This window comes from Haliotis cracherodii, unplaced genomic scaffold (assembly GCF_022045235.1).
Source record: "Haliotis cracherodii isolate W230 unplaced genomic scaffold, xgHalCrac1.p SCAF_8, whole genome shotgun sequence".
In the NCBI taxonomy this organism is placed as follows: Eukaryota; Metazoa; Mollusca; class Gastropoda; order Lepetellida; family Haliotidae; genus Haliotis; species Haliotis cracherodii.
Genome location: NW_027266341.1, coordinates 5,445,762 through 5,468,685, shown reverse-complemented (window position 1 = coordinate 5,468,685; position 22,924 = coordinate 5,445,762). Strand labels below are relative to the sequence as shown.

At 38.3% G+C, this 22,924-nt stretch overlaps 1 protein-coding gene across 1 annotated transcript; it reads right to left on the bottom strand.

The window, feature by feature from the left end:
* Positions 1 to 16,692: 16,692 nt before the first annotated feature.
* Positions 16,693 to 22,913, bottom strand: LOC139449981 (sterile alpha motif domain-containing protein 9-like). Its single transcript, XM_071231593.1, is given in 2 exon segments — positions 16,693 to 17,184; positions 18,576 to 22,913. Coding segments are annotated over 2 exon segments (4,416 nt in total). The 3' UTR covers positions 16,693 to 17,106.
* Positions 22,914 to 22,924: the final 11 nt, after the last annotated feature.

The window sequence follows — 22,924 nt, the reverse complement described above, 5'->3', positions numbered from 1 at the left end:
GTTTCTTGGAGGTAACAACGATATTAAAACTTTTAACATGGTCAGGTCACACCTTGTGCTTCATGCCGGGAACCATATTAGTGCCGATTAAGTACATGTTCTGGGAAATCCCGAATGAAAATAATCTGATCATTTGATAATTAGAGGAGAAGGAGCTGACAATATTCTTGACCAACAATACATTTTGTTCAGGGCATCCAGTCAGAAAATATTAGTTTTTTGTGAAACCTGAGGCAAAAATTATTTTTTCACGTATTTTGTCAAATAAAGTATATCTCTGTATATACAATTGGCGCCTTAATATATTCAGATTCGTTACCTGAGCATTTGCTACCACATAGCCCACAGTACATATTTTACAAGAAATTTCATTTGTGAACATGCTGCACGATGTTATAACATTTCTGGTATTACTGGAACGTACACACATACAAACTATACACATATGCACTATAATACCACAATGTGGCACACAACATGTTAGCAATGGTTACATTATTCTAATTTGCAAAGCACCAATGCATTTCGTTGAATTACTGAAAGGTAAAACCGGTAGAGCAGCACCTACTTACCCTACTACTTATATTTCACCCTATATTGCCTTATGCTTCCGATGAAAAGTAGCTGATAATCAAGCCTGGTTATTCTCTGGAGTTGACGTTTCCCATTTTACTTACTAAATACAGGTTTGGGGTGACCTAGGACCATAGCGGAATATATTTACAAACAATCCGTAAACACTGTACATCTCAGAAGAAACTCGTCATCTGTGACACCAGGTACAAGCATATTCGATAAAAGTTACAGCCCAACTTAAGAGTGTCCTATGATTTGATATTTCTACTTTCCAACATGCACAATGACAATCCGATGGCTATAATATCACTTATTATTACTTGCCCGTAAAGAGATCACCCGTTTAATAAACATACAGCTGTATTGTACACATTGTGTAATACCAAAACGCGTGCTTATGTACTCTCGGAACACGTTTCACGAACAAATATTGAAAACTCTCAACATCCATTGGCTTATTCACACTCGATGACCCCAGCAACCTTGGTGCTAGGCTTACGTCACATGGCATTGTTTCGCCGAAGGATCTTGCAACAAAGTTCCACAAATTACGTCATCGGGTATTGTGACGTGATTGTAAACTTTGAGGTGCAAGGCCCCGTTCCACAAGGCGATCGTACGGTAGCGCAACGACACTCGTTGGTCTAAGTATGTGAGTTGCGATAACCTTAACGCTACGATAATTTTGTGGAACGGACGCCTGAATTCTAAAGGTGGACTGTTGTCTGGTATTAAATTCATACGTTTCAACTTTTGACGTGTTTGAAGTATTACTGTGTTAAACTCAATTGGATTATGCCGTGGATCGTGTAGGTGTCAGCCTATTCACACTCAACAGTATAATTCTAAAAATGTTATAAATGGCCAGTAATACATAAAATACTAAACTCGCTCCCGTGAAAAAAACAATTTTATGAAACTCGTGAATAGTTGTGGTATCTGACTCGCTTTCGCTCGTCAGATACCAGAACTATTCACTCGTTTCATAAAATTGGTATTACACGGGAACTCGTTTAGTATTCTATATATCACTGATATACGTGAAATTCGTTCAAGCTGGTTATTATGTCATCAGAATAACACCAATAAATCTTTTATATTGCGTGGGGAAAGGTTAGAATACACTTGGATCAAACCTATGTCATGACACGCCACTGTTATAACATTCACATTGCAAGAACCACCATCTGGTCTTAAGCTCCTAAGAAACATTCTGTGCTAAGTTGTGATAAGCGAAATGGAGATGGTCACTTCCTAAACGACGCTTGGTTGGGAAAAGGTACGTATTACCAGAATGAAAATATGGTACTATGGATGTGCAAGGCGAAGTTAATATAATGATGGACTGACTCCTTGAGCAGCGAGTAATTGAATACATTAATTGTTTTTTATGGCATTGAAAAATATTTTATCCAGCTCGCTTTTCGAAAGTTCAAAGTTAGACACGCTGTACACGTTTACTAAGAACGGGTAGGGTACTGACAGACCAATGGCGACAATCGGGGATCATCTGAGATTCGAACCCATGAACGGCGGATGTTGGTGCAGTTAAAGGGCGCAACTCTGCATTGCGTCTCCCCAGAATCCAAAGCCACTCATTACCCTTCCTAAGAAGTCTTAGAGCAGCCAAGATACACAGTCACTATGTATGCATGACATCCAATTTTAGGTGATATCACTATCATGTCGGTGTCATTTTTTATGAGAAATGGTTAAACAATATGGACCTAGTTTGAACAAACAAATAACTATCTCTGGTGTTTAGTATGGTGATTACGTGCACGTTGTAGAGCTCAGTCCAACACGTTCTGCATGCCAGTCAGGCTCTGTAGCTCATCGTGTACAAATGGCCCCATCAAAGGGTCAGTATTTCAAGAAATCATCAAACAACATATAATTCCCTATGCCGTGCTGATTGTCCTGATCAAACATTAACACCACGATATCGTGTTTGCCTTTTTCATTGTTATTCCGTGGCAAATTCTGCATAGCCACTGACAGGTTATCTCTTGCTATAAACAGCATCACAATAGGAATGCGAGCTCAATGTCGCATCCGTTGCTCTTACAACACTATGGTATTGGCGAAATAGGGCTTGCCCTGTTGTGAAGGATAACTGTCCGTGGATTTGCGTGCACAATGGATCAACAAGCAGCTCAACTGACAAAACCCAAGGAGGGGTCACTGTGTTATACCAATGATAATACAGTGACGACATTCCTGACAACAACTTCACTACATGGATGTAGATACATTCCCGACCGAACTAAACACGTGTTTCACAGGTAGGGCGTCATGTTAAACACTGGTGAGAAGGCATTTGATACACAGGTAAGACGACATCTGATACTCAGGTAAAAAGGCATCAGAAACTCAGGTAAGACGCCATCTGATACTCAGGTAACAAGGTATCTGGTACACAAGGTAAGGGCATCTGAAACTCAGGTAAGACGCCATCTGATACACAGGTAACAAGGCATTTGATATGCAGATAAGAAGGCATTATGTATAAAGGAAGCACGTCATCTGATACACAGGTAAGATGCCATCTAATGTACAGGTAAGACGCCATCTGATACACAGGTAACAAGGCATCTGATACACAGGTACGACGTCCCCTGATACACAAGTAGGACGTAATCCGATATACAGGTAAGACTTCATCTAATACACAGATAAGAAAGCATCCGATATACAGGTAGGACGCCATCTGAGACACAGGTAAGAAGGACTCCGAGATATATGTAGTACCTTGTCTGATACATAGCTAAGAAGGCATCTGATACACAGGTTGGGCGTCATCTGTTACACAGGAAGAAGGCATCCGATATACAGGTAGGGCAGCATCTGATATACAGGTAGGGCAGCATCTGATACACAGGTAAGAATGCATCTGATGTACAGGTAGGGCGTTATTTTATACACAGGTAAGAATGTATCTGATATATAGGTAGTGCGTCGTCTAATACACAGGCATGAATACATCTGATACACAGGTAGGGCGTCATCTAGCACAAGGGTAGGGCGTCAACTGATGCACGGGTAGCCAGGGCGTCATCTGGTACATGGGTAGGGCGTCATCTGGTACATGGGTAGAGCGTCATCTAGTGCAAGGGTAGGGCGTCATCTAGTGCAAGGGTAGGGCGTCATCTGATGCATGGGTAGGGCGTCATCTGGTACACAGTTAGGACGTCATCCGTTATTATTATTAATTTGTAATTGATAGGATGAATATTCTATTTTGTATATGTTTCTACTGCATTTGCAGCATCACCAAGCTTTTGCGATTTTTGATACTCTTTCTAGAACACGTTTGATGTTAAGAAAAACTTTTGACAAGATATCACAGTTTCAACATTTTTTTAAACCAGAATCAGAAGAAGGAAATGAAACCGAACTTCCAAGCGGTGTTAAATCAGACTACCTCACTCACGATAGTAATGCCACACGCCTTGTTTCCATTCCCTTGGTTTCTCTGGTTCGTGGTTGTGATCTCGATGGTGGTCGTGCTTTTCTATAATATATACTTTCTGAACGATGCCTACTTCCAATACAATACTATCACCACTGTCAAAATGATGAGACCAAAGAGGGTCGACTTCCCCGCAGTCACCATCTGTAACAACAGCCCCTACGAGAAAACACGTCTTCGTAACGACACCGACGCCGTCGACAGGTTTTTTAGCAGCTGGAGTCATGGCATGGAGTCTACAAATACGATTTCAGCTGGAACACATCAGAAGGGAAGGCGGTCGAAGCCATCGATGTACATCAGTTCCACGAGCAATTGTCACATCGTGCAGAGGATTTCATATTTCATTCTAACGTTTCTTACTCTCTTAACGCAAGAGATGATTTTGAAGCTGTGGATACCTTCTGAGGCCGTTGTTTTCTGTTTAATGGCCCGCGGTATTTTGCGAAGCATGGACGGCCGAGGGAACTTGGACTGGATGGAATCAGAGGAGGACTGACACTGTTTCTGAACATATCACAGGAAGGGTATTTCAGCGGAACAGATCTTATCGCCGGAGCAATGGTAGGTGTGTCATACCCACATCCATGCGGATTTCACAGACCTTAAGATTCACTTAGGCTTTAGTTGTATTTCAAACAAGGTCGGTACACAAATAATTGAATTTGTTTGGCTGGGTATGCATATTGTTACGACCTGATTGCCAAATTGAAACGCAGTCTTAATCCAAAAATCGGTTTGCATAGAACCTCAATTGTGAATTCTAGTAAATGAACACAGAAGATCAATTAACAATCAAGGAATTATTTTAATCCAAATAGTCAGTCAGTCAGCTTTTGTTTCGTTTCAGACTTTGAAATTGATAGCCATGACAAACATGCAAATAAACCTCATTCACACGCCGCATTCGATGTTTGGAAAACAATATTTGCATTTTACCGATGTTACGAACTATCCAAATCTAGGAGGTTGAATGTACCCATGATACTTGCGCTTTAAATATCTTATGCAGCTTGAAATGAGAAATACCGTAAAAAAATCGAAAGTTACTGCAGTATCTGAAATATATCAACTAACATTATTAAAAACATACTTAAGTATGAAAGACCCGTGAAGGTTCCGGGGTAGAATTGGTCTTCAGAAACCCATGCTTGCCGTAACTGGTGACTCTGCTTGTCGTAAAAGGCGACTAACGGGATCGGGTGGTCAGGCTCGCTGACTTGGTTGTTGCATGTCATCGATCCCAATTGCGTGGATCGATGCTCATGATATTAATCACTGGATTGTCTGGTCCAGACTCGAATATTTACAGACCGCCGTCATATAGCTGGAATTTTGCTGCGTGCGGCGTAAAACAACAAACCAACCAACCAATCAACCAACTTAAGTTAATTAATAAAACATGATCAATATATACAGAACTACTTTCAACTGCATAGACAGACAGGGAATATACCTGGTCATTCGTAGTGGCACAGGTTATAACATCAGTATCTGTAGAGGCAAAGTCAGTCAGATTAACTCCGGCTCGTTGAACGTCTGGCTCATGTGATGTCAAATACCATTCGCTCGTCAAGGCCCGGATTCGATTCCCCACATGGGTACAATGTGTGAAGCCTAATCTGGGGTCCCCAAGCGTGATATTGCTGTGCTGGAATAGTGCTAAAAGCGGCGTAAAAACATACTCACTCACACATTATCCTATGGTCAATACTAAGCAACGGTACCTCGACTTGAGGTTATTGATCACACCCCGACCATAGGTTGGGTCTTCGATGTTGTGTTAGGTTGGTTGGTTTGTCGTTTAAGGCCGCACTCAGCAATATTCCAACTATATGACGGCGGTATGTAAATAATCAAGTCTGGACCAGAAAATCCAGTGATTAATATCATGACCATCGATACATACATTTTGGATCAAAGACATGCATCAACCAAGTCAGAGAGCCTGACCACCCGATCCCGTTAGTCGCCTTTTGGGTTGCTGAAGACCTACTCTACCCCGGATCTTCACGGGTCTGTTGTGTTAGGTGGAAGGCACACAAACGTTACGTCTTTTGGGCCATTAATAGGTGAGATGGGCAATTAATTTTCTATAATGAGCACATTTTTTGTTTCTTTATGATAATGTCTAGTCGAGGGAAAGATACCATTTAGAAAAGATGTCGGATGCCATCCGTACCGTTTTGTTAGCATCACAGTAACATTGCAAAGTTTTGATGAGTTTGAAAGATTTAAGTGTTTTTTGATGATCAGTAACGGAAGTCTATCAGTACCTGGCTGATTACTGCATATATTTGCTGTTAATTGTTATTTCCTTTTGTTGCCGCCGAGTATTTTTCTTGCATTTTCCTTTAGAAGGCATTCTCGTCTGCTTATAAATGTCATCAGCCTCACAATCTTCTCAATTGTTTTGCCATTCGTTCAATCCTTCCAAACAAGTGTAAATTGAATTTGACTCACAGCAGACTTTATTAAAGACAATACAATGCCTCGTGGGCCTTGCCTTGCCTGACTCCAGTAAGCCACACACTGCTCGCAAGAAAAATCTGTTATTTTTCAATATTAATTTGCCAGGTCAACGACCTTATGGCAAATGGCGGAGCCATTTATTCTGAAACTACTGAACGACGCATATCTTATCGTAACAGGCTGTGATCAAGTGTAACATGTATAACATATCATACTTATATTGTTCTTTTTAAAAAAAACGATTCGCTCGATCCGCTGGCCGCTTCTTACTAAAAGACGTTAACAGATGGTACTCATTGTTGCGCTGACTAACTTTACCCTTAGAATTAGAAAGAGGCCGTTATACACGCCCGAAAACCCCTGTTTCTGAACGCGTCTTTAAATTATGTAACGGCCAAACTGTTGAAGATGAAGTTCACTTTTTGGTAACGTGTGACTGTTATAGAGATCTAAGACTTTATCTTTGGCAGAAAGTATCCCTTGTTAACCCCTCGTTTATTACCATGTCTCCGGCAGACCAAACCGTATTCTTAATGCAGTTCGACGAACTTGTTAAACCACTTGCTGCATGAATCTTCTCAATGTATCGGAGAAGAAAATATATAAAACAATAAACTGGGAAGTTGTAACGTACCTATACGACCGCGTAACTATGAACCTCTATAATGCTACACGTGTCCCTGTCCCATAGTTGGCACAGGTAGTGTGTTGGTCATGCCGGATAGGCGACGGTATTGCTTGTCAAGGGATTGGGATTAATGCACGTCGTCGTATCCCAATTGCGTATATCGATGCTCATGATGTCCATCACCGGATTGTTTACAGACAGCTATCAGATAGTTGTAATATTGCTAAGTGCGCGTTACACAACAAACAAACCAAACCTTTTGTCAAAAAGTCCATCAGAGAAAGGTAAGTGAAACATAAGAACCCATTGAAAGGGCGAGTCTCTACAGGCATTTAGAAGTTAAATGTAAACATGACAATGAGTTTTATTGTGGATAACAACTTCTCCATTACACATACACAAGAGCCCCTTTTGCCCCTCCATCACGCGAAGGCAACATAAATATAACCTTAAGCTTTTAACAATAATGTTACTCGATCCATGAATCGAAAACCAGTAGACTGATGTTTCTTGACACACAAAAAATGCGTTATTTATCATGTGAAATGTTATTCCATAAGCATGACGAGATACCATTTACACGGCAAGCAAGAAACCGGGTACCGAAAGTACAATCAAGGTATGCCTAAGCGAGGACTGTGTTATATGGGTGCATGTATTCCTTTTAAATAGTAGTTATGAGTTTTTTCTTAAGTACATTGGTTCAATCTTTAAATTTCACAAAAGGCACTGGTATCAACGTCCAAGCTTGGTGTAGCCATGGAAACAAGACGATGAAGCCTTTCTGTTTGTACATTTCACCATAGATGATTGAGTGCCCAATTACATTACGTATATGTACTTTACTCTTGATTGATGTTACGTATATTTATTCAGATTTATTTAATTTAACTTTTACCATTACCGTCATTGCAAAGCATACAATTATAGTGCATGATTCCAGTGAAAACAAGCCTATTGATCAATGTAGATCAACTGTCGGATCGATTCCGTTTTCCAGTCATGCATATTCATCATTTCACTTGTAAGGATGACATCAGATCATGCCCGAGATTCACTTGCCTGATGACCTGTTGGACATTCAATCAGTTTCTAGAACACATTCAATGTTGTCATCCAACCAAAAGAGTTCAAGAATTCTAAAAATTGGTTTCTATAAAGACACAGGCAAACGTTTCGAGGTGTGTAAATATGATTATATTAATTTGAATTCATTTGATGATAACTGAGGAAAAAGGTGTCCCAAAGTTAGGATGACGGACTATACGTTGTAACTGGAAACAAGAATTTGAAATGCAGCGGTTAACAACCCATGAAACATATTGTATTTATATTTTATTATTTCTACCACCTGAGACAGCCATGGGTCCCGTTCCACAAAGTGATCTTAGTGCTACGACTGTCGTAAGTATATGTCACCTTCCTTGATCATGTGACCATGGCTGAGCCGTGCTTTCTTATCATAACACGTAAGCATGTTGTATTAAGCGCCTCCTCTTTAAGTTGAATGGCCTGAGGACACGTACATGTAATACAGTGGTGTTCCGTGTATAGTCTTGGTTATAAACATTATTATCAGACAACATTTCAAGTCGATTCCTCTACCTTGTGATGCATTAAAGTATTGAGCTTGAGTTGTATATTCCCCAGGGAGCTGAGAATGAAAAACCTGGTACACATTGATTCATTGACTTGGCAATAATGGTACGCGCTTTGAGCATCTACGAGTATGGGGTTTAGCAGTATGTTAGAAGCTTCATTACAATTTTACACAGACGTTGTTTCAATACTTAACAAAGTCGCCATTTTGTCACGTTGAGCGATTTGTAGTATGAATATCCTGCAGGATTTGACTGTTTGAATTAATGTGAGTTCCCAGAGTCGTTCACCATACTTTCCTATCTCTGGGTTCTCTTGGTACCCGTGTGTGACTCAAGTGGAGCTCGTTGAACTACAACTGTAGTCCTCTGTAGTATGTCCACTGTGTTGTAGATTGTTTGGTAGAACAAACCGAGCCAAAGCATAACATGTGGCACTTGAATGAGGGTAAATGTGCATTGTAACATAAAAGTAGGTATGTTCCCTGATCTGATTGGTTAAAAAGTGTTGTCGAATGAGCATAACATCGCTGAATTTTTGGGGTCTCATCACCGTGTATGTATACATTAATTAATGGAACTATTTTTGAAATCATCAACATGGAGGAACAGACTGAAATTTACCCTGACTTCCACATCAGAGATTTCGATGAAATATTGAGTGAATGGGACGACGAGACATTTTCTGAGATAATTCAAGAATTTGAAGGTAAATGAAATTTACCTTTTTCCATTAATTACAAAACAATAATCATAATTAATGTATTTTTCTTGGGCTTGGCCAAAGGAAAAAACAAAACAAAATCAATTTTTAACATAGTAAAAACATTTATTGCAACTCTATAATAGTTATGACTTTCATACACCCACCTAATTTTGTTCTTATTATAACCCACAACAGCTGTTGAAGCTGAAAACCGTTCTGAGATGGCCCCTGAACTAGGAAAAACAGCCAGCGTTTCCGTAGAGCCCAAAGTTCAAGCGTCCAGTGACCGCTTCGCGTCCCTTGATGAAAAAGCAGTACAGGACATCGTGGATGGGAACCTCTCCAAATCTACAGGCAGTTAAAATATTTCGACGTAAGCCATTGAATCATAAAAGAATACATAAACACATACCAAAATTTCCTACGCAGATTCGATTAAACAGCGAGAGTTACCTCCCTTACACCATTGCCATGACAGCAATGTAAAGCGTGACCAATGCGTCATCGCAAAAATTGGCAATAATAAAACGAGATTGACCAAAATCTTAACATAAATTAAATATTTCGTTTTGTAAGATTTGAGAAATGTTATACTAAATGGATATACGGAAATTTCATTTAAACACGACACCGTAATAATAACGAATATTTTACTCCCACTTACCGTCACATTTGTACCCTGAACAAGGCAATCTTTTCACTTCCAGAATGGCTTGGTTCGAAGAGCTTCCTGCTTTTCAACTGAACGAGAGACTGAGGTTCTTTTATGCCGAAGTCAGAAATGCTGAGGAAGACCTTTACTCAAAATCGAGTTTTGTTGGGTTGCGTGCTGCCATACACAGGCATATCAGCGCAGCATAAACATTATCCAAGACCGGGAATTTCACACTGCAAACTGCCGTCACTTTGCTGTCAAACGCAGGTATTGAAAATCGAGAGATTTGCAAAATTACCGGCCACAAAACCGATGAATCGTTGAAGTCGTATTCCATTTACACGAGCTCGGCTCAAAAACGACATAATTCGAACATTTTTCAGGGACAGCAGCAGCTCGCTCACGAACGTAATTTGGTACCTGTCCAAGATACAAATATCCTGCCACTGTCCACTGCTCCCGTGAATAATTTCCAGGTTAATTCTTGTGCTAATTCCCACGGTCTCTCTCACATATGTTTTTCCACTGTAACAGTAAATAACTTTTTCCATCCCAGCTAAGCTGCATGTCTGAAATTTCGCACATGTTTGACGTCTCTTGTCACCACCTCAGTTTCAGGCGAGTTGACACTATCTTGTACAGGGGCCAAACAGTATGTACGTCTTTTCTAATTTTGATTATTTGTGTTGCATAGATACGCATAACTACCAATTACAAGTAGGATGAGGAACTGTGATAAAGAATTAAATTTGTGATATTTCCTGTTGTTTGTTTATTTTCTGAGAAATGGGCTTAAACATGTGACCACCCCTTTCGTAAAATGGACCATCATTATTGGAGTACCTCGAAACCATTGATCGGTTTCGCGGCACCCCATATCATGCATCTTTTCGAAGGTGAGCACGAGGAGACGTATTACTAACGACAGTCTTGTTGTGTCATGCGCTCAGTAAATTAGTTCCTCCTAAATATCGATTTTATTTAACGTTCATGTTACAATGTCGATAAATATTTCGTTTTGTAAGATTTGCGTGATTGTGATGCTGAATGGATGTACGGAAATTTTTCATTTGAACACTCCGCCTTACGGCGTCGTGTTCAAATGAAATTTCCGTACATCCATTCAGCATCACAATCACGCAAATCTTACAAAACGAAATATTTATCTCCTTATTAAATGCCATATATGATCGTGATCATTGTGGTTGTGCCTCGTGTATATGCATTGTTTAAATGATGGACACAATTTTCCATTCAATGCCACGAGATTCTCGAGAAGATTTTATTTTAATAGAATCACAATTTGTGTCTCATAAATGCTCCCGCCTCACATCTCTCAACATGTGATAATTCAGGTTTTGAGGTGTAAAAGGTGTTGATTGCTGAAGACGATAACTAAAAGAAACATCTTTTTATTTCAAACTTTATTTCATTTATGTTCATGTCCCTAATACCTGAGTGTCATCTTTTTAGACGAGATATGACAAGGGCATGTGCGACCTGCTGATTTTCAATTTGGTTTATTCTCAATAACCAGACAAGAAAGCTACAATTGCAAACAAATGATATAATGGCTAAATTAAGAAAGATTCCTCATACACAAAAATATATATGGTTAGAAATCAAGAATCCTCAAAAATACATATTAGAACTATTTTTTTTTAAAATTCACACATACACGAAATTTACACACAAAATAGATTTTAAAAACAGAATCATAATTATAACAATACACATAGTGAGGTTGCGATACGATACACGATGCGATACGTGAAACATTGAAACATAACATATTCAATCTTCACATGGAATGAATAGAAGCTCAAAATAGTAAGTTTTAGTTCATTTATGAAAATGGGACTTGAAACACGTTAAAATAAAATATAATATTCAATTAATTTCATACAAATATATAACTGTGTACTATTTCGTATCGATATATGACCTCACGATACGGTACACCTATCGAGGGACAGGATATCGCAATGCCCGCTGAACCAAATATCTATCATAGTTGTTCAAAATCACACAACTCTGAGCACATGGTGTAGTTAATAAGCGTATCCTTCTATGGTGAAACCTCATTAACTGGAGGAGCGATCGGGTAGCCTAGCGATTAAACCATAGCTCAACACGCCGGAGACCCGGGATCGATTCCCCACGTGGGTTAAATGTATGATTCCCATTTCTGGTGTCCGCGATATTGCTGGAATATTGCTAAAAGCGGCATAAAACCATACTTGTTAACTGGAGCTCCATTACATCAACATGATGATAGGGTACGACCTACTGTGGTACCGAGAGAAACAAGATCATGCCTCAAATCTGTCTCGAACCACGGAAATCACAACAACATAATATTTCAATATCATTAAGAAGTTTTTGTCAGTTTATGTCAAGAAGTACATTCTTTCCAGAACACCAATGAACTATAGTCCACATTATCACTGCAAACAAAAGACAGTTAACTTAAAAGAAAGTGTCATATTCCATTTCCATACAAACTCCCAAAATGTAGTTACTCTTAAATTATCTTCATAAACGTAGGTTGGATCAAATGATCAAAAATAATATTTGACCTGCAAATTGGTTTGGTGAAATTTATGAGACTATCAGCTAAATGTGGATTCATGCAATATACGGTTCAACTGTTTCGAATGAGGCATACAGGTATGAAATCTAAATAAAACAAGTATATATTTAAAGCCGAAGTCTTGTGACATGCCCGTGACAGTATTCGAGTTTGTAATGCAGTTCATGGTGGCATGGTCATCAACAAAGTTGCGACGGAGATACGACCCGGCTGGTGGACCAATCAGAATTCAGGATACTAAAATGTGTCTGTAGTTTAACACATACATTGGGTTTAACAGCAACAGTACAACAACTTAAACACATACACATTCAGTGTCATGGTAAATCAGACACACTGTCAAAGCTAACTCCAGACAAAGCGGAGTATCAGCCTATTTCCTTAAACAAACTGGTGATAAAAAATCAAAGCCGCCATAGCCCCATTGCAAGCCCTATGGGATGCAAAAACAATAGGCCAAGGGCTATGCAAAATTCAACACAAAAGCCAAACACAACATACTCATATTCAAATAAAAGAAACGTTCATCCAACGCTCACGCGTTACGGGAATGTCAAGACCATGCCCCAGCCCGGGCTAAGTTGAAACAGGAATTACAGTTAAATCCGTCTGGTATTGGTCGTAGCTGTCCTAATGCCAAGAGATGTAGCAGCGAAGGCCAATCTGAATCAATTTCTGAAAGATGATCAGCTGCTCGTACGTATCTAAACCCAGCAGCAAATCAAATCTTATCAATTGCTAAAAGCAAATATTGCACGAAAAAATAAATATTATCCATAATAAAACAGACGTCTTACCAACACTAACATTCCAATAGATATGTGGATCCGACTCACAAACAAGTCCCAAAGAAGGGTAAGTCCGCCGAAATTTCTGAGGCCAAGGTTGTGTGTGTCATGACTTGGTCAAACCACAAATAGAAGACACATATCTATGTCATTTTCAGTTTCCAGAATTTTGAAGTAAACACACATATGAATTGGTCACAAACACAATCTGTCAGATGGAACAACATCTACAACTCTAAATTCAGCTCATTCACACATTAGTAAACTGTTTCATCCCAAACTGCCTATCCAGGATGATCGCCACAATGAAATTGCTTCACAATGTTTTGCTGACTCTTGTGACGTCTTCCGTTACAATCTCGTGACATCATAAACCTCCATGCAACTGAAGCTGGTTAACTGTACACTTTGTTTACAACCCAAACACTGTTTTTACCGTTTACAAACTCGGATTTCGGATGATAAATAGAATGTCACTCTTATGTCTTTTAATATGAAATATATGAACACGAATCGCTTAAAGTTTAAAACTGTTATGGACCCAAAAGACACTCGGCGTAATATGTAAATAACTAATAAAACTGCGTTTCGTGTGTGTTTTAAAGTCGTTAAAAAATGCAAAACACATCACAAATTCAGGTTTGTGAAACCATGTCATGCTTTATGGATGTTAAAAAGTCTATAGGCAAAGTATAATCATTTATTGTATTTATTTTATTTGAAATGCGTCTCATGCGCCAACCGAAGCTCAAACCCAAGTAAAGAATTTATGCTACGATAACACGTGCTGACAGTATATGATATCATGAGAAGCAATAAAGAAATCATATCATCAAATCTTGGGGACGTAAAATTTAATTAATAATTATGGTATTTCAACTAATAATCATTTATGGAAATTAATGCCAGATTAAATAAATATGTTTCGTTATCAGATTACATTCCTGAGAACATTCTGGATTTTAATTTTGGAATTTGATATATCCATTGTTTCATCACTACACAATTCACCACTTATTTGTAAAGTACTTCAATAAGTGGACTATCTGTAGACAGATTCAAATTATTCTCCCTCATGGTTCTCAGCAATATCCTGAATCAAAGAAGGTCCACATTTTAGCCTATAAATATTTTTGAATTGTTGGTGAACTCATAATATATCTTTTTAGAATGGTGAACGTGGTCGCTTCAAAATCAACTATATATACCATACTTGGAAAGTTGTGGCCGTGTGTCATGCGCCTTCAAAAGTGGGTTATTGTTATTCTCTCGTGATTTGGGATCTGTATGGTAACGTAACACAGTTGGTGACCACATGGCTTTCCTTTAGTGTCCAAGTAGACAACATGTTTGAAAGCTTCTGTGTAACATTGCACAACATCCCAATGTTTATTATGTATAAAGAATTTCCATTTTTCAAGCATAGATGCATTTAAAAACTTCTGAATGAAAAGGAAGTTTCCCTTTGTAAACTCTAGATTCAGGTCTCGTCTTCTCAGCTTAAAGTTAAATGAGGACAGAAGATACCGGTTTGTTCAGATGATTACCTAGGTGTTTATATTATGCTTATAACATACGATGTAAGTTAACTATAGTTATCAAATTTATTGTATGTATCGTTATACATACTTGCCTTTGTAACCCAAATGTAAACCTGCTAATGTGCCAGAGGACTTCGTACAATAATAGTCTTCGACTTCACTTCGAAGTATTTCGGGATATTTGTGGACATTCAGTCTGGGAATGAATTTTGTAACCAAAACATTTATAGTATTATACTATGCAAATAGTAAGTTGATACCTGTAAGCTTTACATTGGTCAAGCAATCCTTCAACAGAATTCAACATAATATACTGAGCACTGATGAATGTTCTATTTGTCTGGTCCAACTCATTGATTTATAAATGCTAACATATCTTACCGCAAACATATTAAAAACATACGAATAGCTTTTGGTTTAGTATTGTTTCATATGGCGAATATTGGTTTCTAATCAATGCTCTGCCACTGATAAACATATCAACTTCACACCATGAAATTAACAATTTTTGGCCAAGAATAAAAACTACTTAAGCATCTGTAACCTTGGATTTGTGCCATTGTGAAAATATGATTAATTTCAAACTACATTGTCTCACTGGATTCATAAATGTTTTAGCCCAAAAGCCATTTTCACAGGAAAATAAATGTAACAGTCTTACCGCGGTAGTCAAGTTCTTTCTAAAATAGATTTAATATTTAATATTCGGAGGGCTCTTTTATGTTTTCTTGTTGTGTCCCCACTTCAAGTCATACGATGTTATTGTCTCTGTAAGGAGTAGCCGAACATTTGTGTATTATCCTTTACCCACATCACTGGTTTCACCACTTCATGTGATGCAATATTGTAAAACTCGAGTCATTGAATATAATATTTCTCTATAACATTCCCTCAATATATGTAGATACATTGAATTCGTTTTGTTTTGTTTGCTCTTTCTGATTTAAGTATGAAATAACGAATAGGAAAAATAGAAAATGTAATGATGACATAATAATGTAAGGTAAATAAGCTCAGTAACTGTACATATTAGTGCCATTTTTTATAATATACAACAAGGTATCCCACCAACACAACTCAACTACACTAACACAAATATTGTCATTGTCAGAGCAACACTAAACATGATTCATACACTAAAGATAAAGATTAAACCACACTATGTCCAGTCAGATTTAGCATGGTCAGAAAACAAAAACGTAGAACATAACAATATAATACTGAGGTACTGAGGTACAGTCACAATACCTTTGGCCATATATGGTTATGACCACAACAATCCAATAGGTGAGTACATCCTACAGTAATATCAAGCTCGCACGTACAAGCAGTTTACATAGTATGGTTCCTTACGACTTTGTCACTCAAACACCGGTGCTAAGGGATAATGCAGGTAATTTGTGATAAGTGTAATAGTTCGCGACAATGTCGGACAAGTCCAATTTATGAACAGGGGGTTAAATATGGTCTCTCCCGCATATTCTTTCACGTTTCACGTCGATTATCTGTACCTTTTCTCCCCAAAACGATTGTCTCTCTCACTTTTGGGTGCGATCGTTCGATGAACGCTCATCTGCGCTGTCCGGCAACATCCATGGTGAACAACTCACTAGACGCTTCCCTCTCAAAAATAACGTCGTCCAATTTACGACGTCATCAAGTTGCGAGCGCATTTTCGAATCTCCAGAAATGACGACATGATAGAACAATGCTTATTGGAGAAATAAACCACGCTTCGTTCTTCATTGTTCTTTGCGATTTATGACGTAGCTATCCTATATATGGAAATAACGAGACAAAGTTCTGCATGTCGACAGGTATGCTGGTATGAGTTGTGTGCATGTTTAGCCTTTACACGGACAGGGATAGCCTGATTGTTAAAACGTGGGCTGGATACACCAGTGGCCCGTGTTCGATTCCTGACATGAGGACAGGACACGTAAAACCGTATTCATTAACTTTTCGCATGTCTATGAAATTTCATACTCAAAGTCATAACATCCAATCGTATGTGCGCAATGAGTTTTCTTTGAAATTCTCTCTTTCTCAAATTCATTGGCCACACCTTGTGTTATCTTCAGTCAAAGATGGTCTTATCTGATTCAAATCTCCAAAGAGCTTCCGCGATTTCTCTTTCGTCCCTGATGAGGACTTCCTGAAATTTAAATGAAAGAAATTAAGGCAACATTAAAATTTCCAAAAATAGAGAAATGTTACCATTATAACAATGTTTCGGTTTTGCGTTCATCCACACATGTATAGGTCAGTCCTTGTGTTAAAGAATATTTGTATGCATTTATGATTTCAGTTACCGTCATATATACATGTATATATCAATAGGCCTTGTAATAACGTGTTTGGGGGCGGAGGTGTAGCCTAGCTAGAACGTTCGCCCGTCACACCGAAGGCCCGGGTTCGTTGCAAACATCGGTAGAATTTGTGAGTCCCATTTCTGGTTACCCCCGCCGTGCTAAACACCATATTCACTCACTTACTCACAATTACGTGTATAGAGCACCATAGAACATAACATCAAATTAGCTATACATAAATTGCAGTTTTCACAGTTATACATAAATTAATAATCAAATATAGTATCATTTGTCGGATACTTTTCTATATGTTGACAATAAAGTGTATGTTTTTGCCTTCATTGAGCCTATTAATCCTGACAAATGTTGTTGTTGTTTTTATTTCAAGTACGTGTTTGCCAATTGTCAGTTGTTAGAAGTAGACGTTCAACAATGTATGTCAGTATAGTTGTCAACAGTGCTTGTCAAAGTGTTATTTTTTGTGTCGTGATAACATATTTCAATGGACAGACAAATATCTCCATCTTGTTAATTGATCATACAAGGGTTCCGTTCAAACATATCTACTCTATATGGTACCGCCTTTTCGACCTGTGATTATTACTTGTTCATTAAAATGCTTTTAAAAATCAGAATCTTCAAACTAGCAAAAGGCACAAGTACTCATTGTGGTAAATGTGTGTAGAAAGTTTGGTGAAGCTAGGGTGCATAGTTTAAAAGAAATAGGCTGTACAAAACACCCACCCTAAAAGTTTAAGTTTCTTATGTTTCCATGGAAACGGCAAAAATTTAAAAGAATCTTCAAACTAGCAAAAGGCACAGGTACTCATTGTGGTAAATGTGTGTAGCAAGTTTGGTGAAGCTAGATTGAATGGTTAAAAAGTTATGGGCCGTACAAAAGCTCGGACGGAAGGACGGACGAACGGAACGCTATATACCCCCGATTTACTTCGTTAGCGGGGGTATAACTATGAATCAGCGGTTTTGTATCAGTAATCAGTATCAAATATTGATTGGTAGCCTCTGAGTAACGATCCTTCCCCCTTCATGAAACAGACCATGACTATTAAATCAACGAAACAGTGTATTTAATTAGACTATATGTGCTTTTGTGGACTTTCCGCTGAACAATGCTATTTACCAGGAATTAAATTTAAATGATGACAAAATATTAGTATAATACGTTACACTGTTGCTTTGTGTTGTGTGATGAACAAAGATAAGGAATGTTTACCTCCTTTTCATTCAGGCGGGCTTTAGTCTTCAGTTGTTCAATTTCCCTTTGTAAGTTTAATAACTCTGCCTTTGTGAGTTGTGAATACTCAATGTTACCTGCAGCAATCTGCATACCAAGAGTCGTTTTGGTGGGACATACGTAACACACAACTGGGCCAGACAAGGAAAATCCCAGGTAAAACGATACAGGTCTCTCTGACAGCTCAAGAGGTTTACATTTCAGGTTCCTCACTTCTATTTCATTATCTAGTCCATATTGTTCCATGTCAACCACAATGCTTATAGCACAACTGTTGTGTCTGATCTTAGTGTAGCCATATACTAACTAAAGTCTTTCTTTGATATCATGTCTCTCCCACACTTCCTCCCTGAGGTCTGTTTGTTTCCTTTTACCAAACAGATGAGAATGGTATATAAACCTAGAAAGTCCCCTCTCTTTTCCAAGGTAAAAGAGAGTAACACTGTGGTAGATATTATTTTCACGTTTAAAAAATTCATTTTCACTTTTTGGTTTTTGATGCTTTTTAGCTCTGGATTCATCAAAAAGATAACGCATTGCTTTCTTCATTAGGTCATGATCATACTGTATATCTTGTGTCTTTCGTGGCCATTGCAACATCACTATGTACATATACGCCATATTTATTACATTTCTTTTTCTTTCAGCAAGTATTATCTGCTTACAATATCCGTACAGATCGGTCATGCTATTTTGCTTCGCAGCTCTCATTTGTGCAAGTGCTAAATTCACTGCAACAAGAGTTAGATAGTCATCCGCAGAAGTCTCTTTGATTTCCTTCAAGTGTCTACGGACTGTAAACAGTAGTTGAGTAGCATCGTCTTTGGTGTTACTTAAAGTTATTCTGAAGATGTCAACTAATCTCTTTCCACCCAAACTCACAATACACCGCCTATGCCACCCATCTCTGAGTTCATCTGATTTCACATAAGGAGGCGGATCATTTGAATATGTTCTTGGGCAAAAGAAATTTATAAAGTCTTCAAACATGTCCGGAAGTTTAAGTTTTATGAATCTAGAAATTCTATGTTCGTCATTCTGTTGATTATACTTTGACGCATATGAACATTGTTTGTAATAGATGTGTTCATCTAACTCTTCAACTGCTTCAAAACCTATAGAAAACAGCATTTTGAGTTTACTGTGATAGTTCCCCCAGCAAACTACAGCTTCTGGAACAACATCTTCTGTGAAATAATTAGATAGTTCATCTCTCCTGATGCCAACTATTTCACTGATGAACCTCGCTATGCATATAACTGTTGAAAGAGTATCATGATGCGCCAAAAGGTTCTTTTCAAATTTCTCACATGTACATGCATTTTGGAAATGCCTGAGTGCTTCCAATGCCAATTCTAATGCATCAGTTGTTGCTTTATCTGCTGGATTTACAGGATTCTTTGAATCCCATATTTTTAAATTCAAAAAATCTTGCTTGAAGACATTTTCATAAGTGTGTAAAAATATTGATCTTCTGGGACTTAGTTCCACAGCCTGTTTTGCCCACTCTTTGGCCAAATCATATTCCTTGTAGTGTACGTGTAAACGAGCCAGTTGGTGTGCAATGGAACTGTCTATCAATATTTCAAAACCTTTCTCTAAAACATTTGCTGCAGGTTTGCACTGACCACTTTCAGAAAGTATGCTTGCGATCAATGGGCTGAAATAGGTATTTTCATCATCATTATATTCTTCCTTCTTGCGCCGTGTGAGCATTTCAACGGTCAGTTGGGTCAGAAACTTTTTACCATAGGAAGTCGTCTTGAGAAGATCTGATCTCAGAAAATCCATAGCAATACCTGATAGCTCACAATAAAGATATTTAGTTTGAATGCATCCAATAACAGCTCTCGCTAAGTTGGGATGTGCCATCCGAATCTGTTTCCCACTTCCATTTTCTTTCATCTCAATCAGCAGTAATATTTTAAGGGGGCCATCTAAGTTGTTTTCCCAAAGGGAGTTTCTTTTCAGTCCAGTGTCTATTCTCGAGTGAAGTCCCATATGTTCACTACAACATTCAACTGGGATTGCTATAGCTGCCCCTCCTTTTGGCGGACTAACAAATCTGATCAAAAGAGCGACATACATAAGTAGTTTGAATAGTCTATCTTCAACGTTCATATCCTTCAGTAAATTGTGAATTGTTTCTTGGAGAAATTCCTGTTCAAAGTTTGAATGCAAAATCATGAAGGAAATGAAATATTCTCCCTTGAAATGTGTTAGGCCAAGGTCTCTGCTTGTGTCTTCTAGCTGCTGTATTTTGTTCGTCAGCCATTCCTGTTCAGTCTTCTCAACCTTCTGTGGAAGATAAACCAAAGCAGAAATGTCTTGGCGGCGTGTACTAGGGAAACTGTTGATAGACTCTTCTCTCTTACAAATGAGGAAAACACATACAGGTTTTTTTGTATTGCTTTCCATCTTCCACGATTCTATTGTTACAAGGCGATGCAATTCATCAAGGTCCAGCTTATATTCAATAACAGAATCGATCACCAGCAAGACTGGTTGTGCATATCTGATATCTTTCTCTTTGTATCGCCAAAATGAAAGTATGTCCCCCGCCGTCTTCTCAAGTAGTTTTGTTACAACTGCGCATCTAAAGTCCTTGTGGAACTCCCAAAGGATGTGTCTGACTAAAGTTGAACCCCCTGCACCAGGTTCATGGTTAAGAATAATAGGAACAACTTTTGTTTTATCTGATTTCTGACCTGTAAGAGCATCATGAACCTTGTTCCTCAAGTTCCTAAAGCAGTGCCTCGTCATAACATGTCCCTCAAAGAAAAAGTTCCACCACTCAACCCTATTACCTTGGTAAAACTTTAGTTCCTTCTCTTTACCTAACTGTTGTTTATCCAATGCTGTTTCAAACTGTCTATCCTCACATTGATTGTAGCTCAAGATTTGCAGTGTATTCCAACTTTCTTGAACTTTGGGTTCTACATCTACTGCACCTCCAGTGCTTGTAGGTATTGATGTAACAGATTGTTTCTCAACACCTAGTAAAGCATTGATAGTATCATTAGTTTGTTCCCATGTCATTCCAACAATACAGTTACGTTCAAGGTCTTCAAGGTCTACAATGTCTACAATGTCCTGAAGTAGTGCTTGTTCTTTAAATGACTTGAAAATGTTTCTGTCTTCACATAACAGTATTATTTCTTCACTGCTAAAGAATGTTATCATCTCTCCAAATATATGAAGAAACCCGTCAAAGTCATTGCCTTGAAGCAGAAATAGTATTATTGTTCTTCCAAGTGGTATTACTGATCTCTGTTGAAAAAAGTTTATTGCCGCTTTAACATTAGGAGAATACTGTCTCTTCCAGTCACGTTTTCTGAGGTGGGGTTTTCTTAGTTCAGAGCGTCCATTGCAGTATATGAATACATTGTTTTCTGGTAGTTTTTATTGGTCCCTTAAATCGTTATTGTTCTCGACATCCCTAAAGATTTCTCCACTTGTAAGGGTTGTTCGAGGTGTACTGAAAAAATGTTTGCATAGACCATTGCTGGATGATTCATCATCAAATTCAAAAACTGCAGTCCAGTGAATATTTGAAATAAAATTTAGAGCTTTCAAAAGGTTTTCTTTCAATTCATCTGATGGCTTGCTTGAAACTAAAATAGGCCAAAGTGATAGGTTAAAATGATTGCTATGCCTGCATAATTTGTTACAAAGTTTTTCTGCCAAGTATTTATGGTCATTTTCAGTGGAAAATTGGCTACTGACTGAGTTTTCTTTAACTTTACGTTTTTGATCCCATTTACTTAGGGTATGTACAAAATGTAATTCCTCTTCATTGCTATCTATCCTCCTAGTTTCTGCATCATCACGAATGAACAGAAATGGTCTTAGTTTCTTTTTACATGTTTTTGACAGATCCAGCTTGAATTTTATGCCTTCACAAAAAGATGAATATGGTTCTATGTCAACCTCCATAACAAACAATGGTACCTGTTCGGAGGAAGGGGCTACTTTGACAAATACAGGTGTTTTGATACATTCCTTTGCTGCTATATTTGCTTCTGGCGAGTCAAAGCATTTTGATTTGGCCTCATTCAGTGCGTCTGCGTACTTAGTTTTGCTATCCATGTCTACTTCCATGATGGGGAATCCAACTACCTGGCCATGTCTGCGTGTAATTCCATCAACTGGTTTGTCATCTGCTATTCCAAAGTATATTGTTCCGTTACGGCGTCTATTTAGGCAGCCACAGGCAAAACGCAATGTTTCTTTCAGAAACTTTTCTATTGGACTGTTTTGGTTAACAGTGTCAAGACTCGAACAAAAGTATTTAAACTCTATGGAAGGTGTTATCATTCCACTTCCAC